The 11,042-nt window shown below is 32.9% G+C and overlaps 2 protein-coding genes, 1 long non-coding RNA gene and 1 pseudogene across 5 annotated transcripts in view; all 4 read right to left on the bottom strand.

Annotated features, from left to right (window-relative positions):
• LOC104741190 (UPF0235 protein At5g63440-like) lies at nucleotides 1,685–3,905 on the bottom strand. Of its 2 annotated transcripts, XM_010461988.2 has the most exons (7): nucleotides 3,719–3,884; nucleotides 3,013–3,127; nucleotides 2,766–2,919; nucleotides 2,589–2,685; nucleotides 2,398–2,486; nucleotides 2,197–2,265; nucleotides 1,685–1,984 (listed from the first exon to the last, which is right to left on the bottom strand). In XM_010461988.2, the coding sequence occupies exons 1-7, from the start codon at nucleotides 3,831–3,833 to the stop codon at nucleotides 1,925–1,927; spliced, it is 699 nt and encodes a 232-aa protein (XP_010460290.1). In that variant the 5' UTR covers nucleotides 3,834–3,884; the 3' UTR covers nucleotides 1,685–1,924. The 2 variants fall into 2 exon arrangements, with proteins under 2 accessions (XP_010460290.1, XP_019093881.1); XM_019238336.1 differs by lacking the exons at nucleotides 1,685–1,984; nucleotides 2,197–2,265 and adding an exon at nucleotides 2,004–2,147 and having other exon boundaries at nucleotides 2,409–2,486; nucleotides 3,719–3,905.
• Nucleotides 6,031–11,042, bottom strand: part of LOC104741250 (ribonuclease J) — a 29,766-nt gene continuing 24,754 nt past the window's right edge. Inside the window, exons 17-18 of one of the 2 annotated variants that reach the window (XM_019238291.1) lie at nucleotides 6,373–6,558; nucleotides 6,031–6,271 (exon numbers count right to left, since the gene is read on the bottom strand). In XM_019238291.1, coding sequence (XP_019093836.1) covers nucleotides 6,179–6,271; nucleotides 6,373–6,558 — 279 coding nt within the window. In that variant the 3' untranslated portion in view covers nucleotides 6,031–6,178. Of the gene's footprint in view, nucleotides 6,272–6,372; nucleotides 6,600–11,042 lie in introns of both variants that reach the window. The other variant, XM_019238295.1, reaches the window with a different exon arrangement.
• LOC104741210 lies at nucleotides 6,735–7,471 on the bottom strand. The gene is made up of 4 exons (XR_760290.2): nucleotides 7,242–7,471; nucleotides 7,092–7,160; nucleotides 6,844–6,909; nucleotides 6,735–6,748 (listed from the first exon to the last, which is right to left on the bottom strand). It is a non-coding gene; the product is annotated as an uncharacterized LOC104741210 (long non-coding RNA).
• On the bottom strand, nucleotides 9,314–10,219 carry LOC104757218 (annotated as a pseudogene).

Raw genomic sequence — 11,042 nt, 5'->3', positions numbered from 1 at the left:
CTTTATCTNTATTAATCACCTAGAGTTTACTGTATTTGTATATTTGAAATATTTAATTTGTAATTTTGTCTAAATGCTAATAGTTGTACCAATCACATATCATTGTTAATATATGATAGCATACAGCTTATGCAGCATACTGCTCATGCTGCATAATGCTAATGCTCCACCAACTGTTGTTCCAATCAAAGCCATAGTATACTAATCAATGATGTATCACACAATTGTGTATGACCAACCATAGAGAGAACCTTGGCTCCGCTCTCCTCCTTTATGGAGAGAACCTTGTGTCCAACCTTCTCCACCATGAAGGGAATCGTGGCTCCGCCTTCCTCCCTTGGGGAGATAACCTTGCAGGCGTCCAACCTCTTCCACCATGAAGAGAACTTTGGCTCTGCCTTACTCATGTGTGGAGAGAACATGTTCACGTCTTTTAGCTATCTCAAAGTGGCATGCTCTGACAACCAATAAATCGAAAAGCCCTTTTCCAGTGTCACAAAATCTTTTGATAGTAACTAATGTTATATTTCTCAATGTATTTGTGGAAGTGTCTTTGACACATCATGATGTAGCCTCTATCTCCGAGCTCCTATGGATATATCAAAAACGGTTTATGTTTTTCCAATCTATCTATCTATGTTTGTTGTAAGCTTGTGTTTGATTATCCTACTTTATTCAACCATTAGGTTGATGGGGTTCTACTCTTTATCTTCCTTTGGGATTGAATGAATGGTAACAATTATGTTTGCATAAAAAAGGGTCTATGACCAACCAATGAAGGTTGAAAAATTAGAAGAAAATTAATTTGACATAATTATAGAAATAACTGAAAATTATAAGTACGGTAATATATGAATCTCAAATCAGAGATAAAAATATAAATTAAATAAAACAATCTAAAAACACTAAAATAAAATTTAAAATACATTATTAAAAAAAAAGACGCATATATTAATCTTACATTTTTGTTTGGGGCCAACATATTAATCTCTTACCTATTTCAAACTGAAAAAAGGAGAAAGTTTTGGCTTAAAAAAATAAGGAAAATTTACCTTCCCATTAAAACTTTTTTTACCAATAGAAAAAAGTTTAAAGCATTGTTTTTGAATAAATTATTTTGTTAGATGAAAAATGTGAGACTGATTTATGTTTATGTAGAAGTGAGTATTTACATTTTTTAGAATTAATAATTAACTGTACATTTTTCTTAATCCCTTTTCTATTTTTTTGAATTAATAACTTAAAATTAAAAATAAGTAAATAATGTTATAATTTTGAATTTCATGAAATATATAATCTCCTTATAATTATTTTTTTAAGAAACTATTTAATTTTTGTAATTTTTTGATAATTATCTTTTTACATTATTAATATTGTTTAAATAAGTTTTTTTGTTTTTTTGTCATTATCTCAAATTAATCTTATTAAATATTAACTTTTACACATGTCAAAATCTCAGATTAATAACTTGACACGTGTCAAAATCTTGTTAATGACTAACTTTCAAAACCCAACTTTATATAATAAGATGATTACGATATTAAAACAGATACGATATGAAAAGATTTTGATTGGTTGTCCAAATTCAAAACACCAAAAACTAAGTGAGGGAGATTTGGTTTGGAAATGAGATACACATCAATGTAGGTCCTTTTCAAGGTTTTGTTTAATTATTAGGTAGGTACACACAAATTTGACCCAAAGAAAACAACTAACGTGACAACGATTATTTAAAGTTTGTGATTTTTTTTGTTTTTTAGTTCAATAGATAAACAACTTCAGAGGACAATTATAATAACTTTCATCATAATAATCATAAGGGATTGTAGAAAGAGTAGTGAAAACAAAGAAGAGTAGCTAGGTCTCTTCTCAAGTAAAGCAGAGCTTTTAGTTAATGTCGTTCACCAACCACAAACCGCAGATTTTACGGTACGACAGCCTCAAGAAGCTTTTCATACACTTGTCTAGCAGATAAATCCTCGACCTGATTCAGGGGGAACATAAATCAAGAATAGGTAAATTCATTCAATCCGACAACCTGTTTTTTTTATCACCATTTCTAGAGGTCCTTGTGCCATAAGTATATAAGCCAAAAACCCTAATTATCTAGACTCTAGAGCTAAGAAAATCAATAAGCTTTTTTAAGAGATGAATCTTTGAGTTTTCTCGAGAGACACGAAGGAAGGATCAACGTACCACAAGAAGTTTTGATTTGCTATTCCAACCTCTTTGGAGAGTCATCTGGCTCAACCTTAAACCAAGAACCTGAAAGAGTAAAAACACAGAGGTCGTATGTATTGCGTTGGTCAAAAAACCTCATTCACATAACGAAATAAGAAACTTTGTGATTAGAGAATAAATCTTTAAAAAGTGGTTAATAGAGGATTGAATTTGTACCCTTCCCATGAATTCCAGAAGCTCGTTGTTAGCTTCTCCACGAGCTGCTGGTGCAGCAACCGTTACACGAACATCATCAGCATTTACCCCTGCATAGAGAAAAAGCATGGACCAATCAAATTGTTAAACCGAAGATCCATGTCTAGTGAGTAAGAAAATAGATTCTGTGTCAGCATATGACTATGTTTTACTTGTGATTGCTGAACGTTGTGCACGGTCTTCCACTTCTATTGCAACCTGAACAAGTCCTCCGTCCAGTTGTGAGATGCAGGGAGGTACAGGTGCATCCTGTGTTGCCGCCATAACAAGTTCATTATTTAGTTTTTGATCTTGCAATTGTATAAATTATTAATAAAAACCAGTTGTACCTGTGGGTTAGTTTCTGCAGCAACAGCACTAAGTGCTCCATCAACAATGTAAATGAAAGACGTTGTTTCCAGAGACTCTTCAGCACGATAACAAACAAAAAGCTCACAACCGATACAGTTCATTCTAAACTGTCTCTCTATTTTCCCTTCACCGCTGTTAACAAATCAAAACATAAAGAAATAAACTAGTACATCCAAAAATCTAAAGCTTAAGACTGAATCCACTAGCACCTTATAAAAACTTTACCGTTTCAATAGAACTTTTCCTCCCTCGCTGACATTTAACCTAGCAAGGTGCTTCTTCTTGTCAAGTACATTTGATCTGTCGGTCTTCCTCTTGGGCATCTTCTGCAACTGGGTATCTTGTAAAGAATCTAAATTAGTATACAAACACTATACAATGATACCATATATGTTTTTCAATCACCACAACTTTTCCATGTTACACACTCTTAATCTAAACTCAAGGAGTACCAAACCAATAAGAAAGATTCAGGAAATAAGTAAATGTACAGATTTACATGAAACATGCAACGAGATGCCAAAAGAAGACCATAGAGAGAAAGAGACAAGTCTTTAACACATGCCAACTCTTTAGTTCATAAACGAATATCAATAACACCATAGTTGCTACCTTAAACAAAAACCTCTGAACAGAAACCATGTGAAAATATCATTGTTTGAGTCTTTGAACCTAAACGTACTTTGTTGTTAACCTTGATTAAAACAACAAGTCTACCACTTTTAAACAGTAAACTACAATGGCCAATCAAAGATTGAAACTTTCAATCATAATTCGAATTCAATGTATCTAGAAACTAAAACACAATCAAGCAAATCATTCCACATAACGCCAATTCGATGTGAGTAAGTAGGGTTCCACTCAAAGTTCAAGCAACTAAACCCTAATAAATCGGATAATTAGGAATCAGGTGGAAATAGTAGAAACGAACCGGTGATGAGGACATGAGAACCACAATGTTTGCAGTAATAAACGAAGAGATCGGAGTCGGGTCCGTCCGGCGCCGCGTCTTCGCTCGAATACGTATGCGTCGTTCTCTTCGGCATCTCTTCAACGTTCGTCGAACCAAGTTGAAACTCAGCTCTCACTTTGCAAAATAATATCTTTCACATTGCCACGGCGGCGACCCTATATTATTAGATCGACGGTGAAACACCGAACCGGCTGGCTACGTTGCCTTAAGGGTGAAAACGTCACTTCGCACTTTTAACTTTTGGTTCAATGTATTAGATTATCCGGTTGAATCTTAACCGGATTAATCAAGAATTAGTGTTTGGATTTGAATCAAACCAAGCAGAACCAATTAAAAAAAGACCCACATTATCATCCAAAACTGAACAAAATCCGGTTTATAAATGTGGTGTAAGCCAAACCGAATGTAAAAACCAACCCAAAAAGACTTGGCAAGGCTTTCTTTTACCTTGTCATTTGGATTCTGCTTTGATATCTTCTACTCACCATTCGGTTATCCGATTTATCGGTTCGGTTTTTTTGGTTATTCAGTTTTCGGTTTTCTAAAAATCACATCAAATTGAACCAAATAATAATATATTTTTTCAATTCTAACCGAAAAATTATTGCAAATGATATTTTCTTCACATGTACAAATAATATTAAATTGTATAATAGTCAAATTAAGCTTGATTATACATTATAGAGGTACAAAGCAAAGAGAGTTGAGTAATGTGAACAAAACAAAAAAAATCAAAATGCATTATCTTTTTCGTATGCATAATTCGATTAAGAATCAAAATGCGTATGCTCCAAATTTTAAATTAAATTATAAAATTTTATATTACAAACTTTAGAAAATTATGTGAGGTGTAGAATATGATGTTTGATGAAGACTTTTGATATTTATAGAGAAATTTGTTTTTGCTTTATGTTTTGTTTATGCAATAATATTTATGTTTTGATTGTATTTTTCATCTTTATTGTAAAACATAAATTGTATGGCTATATTAATACATTGAAGTGTATCGTGGGAGTTATATTTTAAAGAAATAATACACAATAAATTATTATTATGATTATTATTAAATCTTGAAGTTATTTAAGAATTAATACAAAAATTGGCACCGACTGAATATAATCATGGATCTTCAGAATTTATCTTATGGCAATTTTATTTTTGTCTTGAAATTATTTACTTTATCTAATAAATAAATTGATCATACCAAAAAATGATATTTTCGCAAAAACAATAAAGAAATATCATATTTTATATCTATTATTATTTTAAAATAAAATGAATTGATAATATGATGTAAAAAAATGTGAACTAATTATTAGAAAATATTTAACTACAATGAAATATTATAATTTTTCATAATTTCATATCTTGATATTATTATAGACTGAAATTAATTGATCTTTTGTTGCAATTTTTTTTATTTATACTGTATTATTTACTTCCTAACAAATGATAATATTATGGTAATTATATAAAATATTGATAAATGATACCTCATCAGAAAATATATAATTACTAAATGGATATTAAAAAATGATATGATTTTTTAGTATAAAAGTATAATTAAATTTATTGAATATAAAAAACTAATGTATTTAAATTTGAGAAGAATAACACATATCAAAAGAATAGACCACCACTTATCAGCTTATTAGAGCATGAATTTGAAGAAACATTACTTTATTATGTAGGATTGTGTATTACAAGTACAGAAATAAAAAAACTAATTTTATTAGGATAAATGAAAATTTATAACAATTATTTAACACCATCCAGCTCATATTTATTTGTGTAAACAAAAGTTCTAATTTGCACCATTAAGAAAATAGTTAACTGATGAAAATTTTGTATCTGACCAAGCTGGATAATAGTAATATTTATCTTCTTTTTCCTGTAAAAAAAATAATGAATAAAAAAGACAACAATATTATAATCTCTCAAACCGGAGAATAACCGGAGAATAAATGATACTGGCGGATTTTATCGTCACGTCACCCTTATTGATTGAATGTTTGCTTTTAATTTTCATTCCGCCAAATTATAAGTTCATAGACACTATTTATGGGCCAATAATTAGGCCCATACAGGTTGAAGGTTAAGCGCATTAAAGTTACATACATTTAATTTGTATTTAATCAAGAATTAGTGTTTGGATTTGAATCAAACCAAGCAGAACCAATAAAAACCTACATTACCGTCCAAAATTGAACAAAATCCTGTTTATAAATGTGGTGTAAGCCAAACCGAATGTAAAAACCAAACCAAAAGACTTGTCAAGGCTTTTTTTCTACCTTGAGCATTTGATAGCTTCTACAGAACAAAATCATCTTACATGTTACATACATATAATATAATGAATGCCCTCTGTTCAGTTTAAGAAACTTGGAGATGATGATTCTTTTGGGCAAATGACATTACTTAGGATGTAGGTGTGCCTAACTCTGACAAAATGTTGTTCATATCCTCAAAATGTGGCCAACTCGTCTTGCTTCTTTCCTCAGCCTTGCACTCCTGCAAACAAAAAATGTGTAGATCAATCTTATAGTTGCCAATTTTAAACATGAATCTCAAATCAGCAGCTGCATACAGATTCATATGTTCAAGAGACGAACCTCGTATTTTTGAATAAGTGACGCCCAGAGAGACTTGCATTGTCCCGGGCTTCGGTCGAACCCTTCAGCTGATAGGTTTGAAGAGATCTCTTCCCACAATGCCATTCTACCTTTCACCACTTGAAATCTACTGTGCAGCTCTCCACGCATTCTGATTACCTTCTTTATCTCCTCCGGTTTCCATTTGTTCTTCCTCACACGTTTTGATGATGACTTAGTTTCAGAATCTGAGGTATCATTGTCGTCTCTGCTGCTTTCCTTCTCCTCTGACTTATTTTCATACCTTCGCTGAGTAAAGAATTATGTCTTCCTTGGTAAGTTTGAATGCATGGCTACTCCCATATGATGCAAGATTCAGGGGAGCGCGTGGTTCTGCCTGATCAGAGTCATTGTCAAATAAGGGTAACAAGTAAATTAGCTAGGAAGTCGAATTAAAAACAGCCACTCCACAAGTTGACAAGATTAACTTACTTGTGATCCAGTCGTGACAATCAGCAAGTCCTTAGGAGCACATGCTTCAATGTCTTCGACTTTCACCTGCGTAAACATTAAAAAAGGATAAAGGATAAACTAATATTAGAAAGCAGAACTTGTTATATAATCATCAAACCAACATATGGCAGGTGTTGGCGCTTTGTATGTACGAACAAATTCATTTCAACCTTAGTTTATATGCTTTCAACAGATAACAAGAATATGACTCTGCACAAAATCCTTACCAACGTGACTCCTTTTGAGAGTAAAGCTTCACGATCAAAGACTTTCCCATCCAATGGTGCCTCATCAATCTGTTAATAATCAAATTGATCTCATGCAGCTTGATAACTATACAAAGGGACAGGAATAATTCATGAAGGGGTTTACTCTACCTTCCAATCTCCAGTGTGAAGAATATTACCATCAGCGAAGCGGAGGAATAAACCACTACAATCAGGAATAGAATGTGTAACTCAAATGGTCCAGCCATAAATCTCCTTCGAGTGCTAAATGTCTTAATTAAGTCTAGATTGAACGAAGATTCCGTGCTCCTTCAACCGCTTCTTTATAAGCTCTTGCACAGACAAACAAAAAGTTTTGTGAGTGAAAATGCAAAGAGAAGATTAAGCGGTGATATGACATATGCAACTAAATTCGAAACGGTGGACTTAATTCGAGAGCTCTGCAATTTTCAATTAAAATTGAAAAACCCGGTTCTTCATTAACCGGTTGATTTTGAACCGGACGGACCAACGGACCCTTGAAATTAAAATCAATTAGACCAACTCCAATAGTCAATGTTGGTGCAAAACTAAAACTAACTCCAATAGTGCTTCAAATGTTGCTCCAAATATAGAGAAATGAGTAGTAATACTTCAAATTTGGAGCAACACTTTCTTATTTACAAAATGCTTTTTGAATTTTGATTTGTTATCATTTTACAGCTAAATAAAATTATATAATTAATAATTATACATAGATAAATTTATATTAAAATCATAGTTATTAAAAATCATAGTTACTAAATATTATAAATGATGTTTAAATAAAAATGTATAAGAATATCTTGTATTTATGTTTTGTAATGAATGTTTTTTAAAAATAATATCATAATTAGTGTAAAACTATCTCTAATTATCTCTAATGGTGCTTCAAATGTTGCTCCAAAGTCCAAATGTAGAGAATTTTCTCTATATTTGGAACAACACTTTTTTATATACAAAGTGATCCCTCAATTTTGATTTGTTATCATTATATAGCTAAACAAAATTATATAATTATTAATTATTCTTAGATAAATTCGAGAGATTGGAGAGAGATAGTGAGAAAACTATTGTGAATGTAAAACATCCATAAAGACAATTACAATAAATTCTTAATTAAAATTGACAAAAAACGGTTCGGCACCACCACTCTCCATTACTACATCTTCCTAAAATTTTCCACGTCCCCGTCCTTCATGCTTCTAGGTATGCGTGTAATCTCATCTGCCTACACAAAAAGATTATTATTATCCACAATTATTTTATAAATTAATAAAAAATTATTTGAAATAAAAATACCTTTGCAGTTGCTACTTTAGTTGTTTTACAAAAATTTTGATGAATAAAAATTAGAAAATATTAAAAAGATAAAAAGAGATGAGGAAGCGTTTCTCAAAGTGCTTATTAAGCAACAATTGCTTACACAAATTCTACAAATGAACTTTTATTATTGGTTTACACTTATTTCAATTAAAACACTACCTCAACGTTGATTATAGCCTCAACGTTGTGAGTAATTTAATAAGCTACATAGAATTTTATGACTCATTATATAAAAGCATCTGTTGATCAGTTCCATATATGATCAAATATTGCAGCTGGTGATCAACATGCACTCTCTAAATGTCTTTTTCTTGCTTGGTGATGCTGCATTGAATTCTCTGGTAATATCTCAGATACTAACAAATGAAATATGTATTTATAATCTCTAATCGATCCTTATTTGGTTTCTGAATTTTCATAATTACAGAGCTTTCCATGCTTCAGAATTGCTTACTTATTCCTCTGGACAATAGCTTATGTTATCTTCCAATGGGCCCTCCACTCCCTAGCCCATATATGGTAAATAATTTCATACAAATTCCACTGATTAGTTTTTTTATAGTAATCAATCGCAACTTTGACACTATGTGTTTATTAACAGGTTGCCTTACCCATTCCTGGACTTATCATCACACTATGCTCCACTATGGTAACTTGAAAGCTTTTTATAATAATGTTTTTCAATGCCTCCTTAATTTGTTTCATTGGAAAATGTAGGGCTGATGACATTTAAATAATGGATTTCCACAGGTATTTCTCAGTTGCAGTGATGCATTTTGCCATGCTACGGAGCCTTTGCCTTGTTGATGAATCTAAAACATCGGCTATTATAAAGATGGTTTCCTGAGTCTTACCAGTATTTTATTTAGCTATTTTATTTATAAGAAGGAGAATAAAATGAATAATGTGCATCGAAATTGCATTAGAACAGAGTTCGGTGTGTGCAGATGTTGAAATATTTGACCTCTCTCTAATCCAAAATCATTACAACATTCCAATTCAATCCCTCTACAAATGATGAGCCTAAGTCTTTGGCATGCCGAGATATCCATGAGACCACCTCCATTTCCATTGCTTCCCGGAGAAATCCCATTAAATCCACCATTGTTGTTATTAAGACCAACCCGTGATTTAGACCCATGTGATGATTATTGTGATGATGATGATGATGATGATCTCCGTTACTTCCATGATCAACCATGACCAGGTCGTTGTCATTATTTACTCCCATAAGATCAAACTTGCTGTCCAGGAAATCAGTAGGTCTAGGGCTCTGCGAAAGTAAACCCCCCCTACTTGCTCTCCAAGAAACCAACGTTACTGTGCTCCGGAGTTGAGTAAGACCCCATAATCCCACCAAAATGTGAAAATCCTAGAGGTGAGTTTTGGTAATTCTGATGAGAATGTGCTAAAGCCATAAGATCAGTGGTATTAGTGGTAACGATGTCAGATGGCTTTTTGCCGAAAGAAGTGGAGGAGGAGGAATTAGAGGAAGATGGTTTCTTGTTTTTCCGGCATCCACCCCCAACTGGAATATTCCTTAGAGTGCCGCCTTTGGTCCAGTAATAGCGACAAGTCTTGCAGAAGTAAAGAGGCTGAGAGAGACTATAGTTATTGTAGTAACAGAACTTAGTGTGTGTTGACTCGCAACGAGGACACTTTTGAGGATGGTCGTGAGGCTGAGAGAGGCTATAGTGCTGCCAGCAGCCAGTATGTCGGCTGCTGATGGAGAAGTCTTCGAAGAGTCTAACATGCTTCCTCCTGATGACTGAGCTTCCTAACATTTACAATGCACAGAAATCGTCGCTACCACCGGTGAAGAACCTCCGATCAAAGTCGCCGGTAAAGTTGATAACGACAGCTGAAGAACAAAAGAGAGACTCTCTAATTCACTTAGAAACTTCCTCTCGATAAAACTAAAACGCCGTGTTTAGTTAAAAATTATTCTAAAACGCTGCGGTTAATGAATTGGAACGGCCCACTTATTGGCCCAATATGTAATGGATCAAACGGTAACGTGTTGAGTTCCGGAACCGGATGGGTCAATTTTATATGTAACTAAAAATCTTCTAATATTATTTTCTACTTTTAATGGTGTTACATATGGTTATTATTGGTCAGAGTCTCTCTCTTTGAAATAGCCAGTCAAAAAATTGTCACTTCCATATGCGATTGTTAAGAGTTCTACAGTCAATTTTCAAAGTTACCATTTTATTGGCTTGACTGACATATATAGAAAGTTAACAGAATGAAGATAAAAGGGTTGGTGATTTTGTCTTAATAAATAGAGAAAACTTCGTTCCCACTGAGTAAATATAAGCATTATATATCAAATTATATACATAAAGATTTCAAATTAGGAAGAGAAATGGAGAAGAAATTGAGTGTGGTGGTGATGGTGATGATGATCGTTTTGGCTGTAATTGGAACAGAAGCAGTAAATCATTTGTGTATATTCAAATGTGAAATCACATGCCGCGATCCAGAGTTCAAGTCAAACTGCTTTAGAGAGTGTATGGCCAAATGCGAGCATCCTTCATCTACAAATGCCTTTCACTCAACTAATTCACACTCGCAGTAAATCTCTTTTTCTTTAAACTGTTTCTT

This window comes from Camelina sativa, chromosome 2, assembly GCF_000633955.1.
Source record: "Camelina sativa cultivar DH55 chromosome 2, Cs, whole genome shotgun sequence".
Classification (NCBI taxonomy): domain Eukaryota; kingdom Viridiplantae; phylum Streptophyta; class Magnoliopsida; order Brassicales; family Brassicaceae; genus Camelina; species Camelina sativa.
This window is presented reverse-complemented; position numbering and strand designations above follow the sequence as displayed.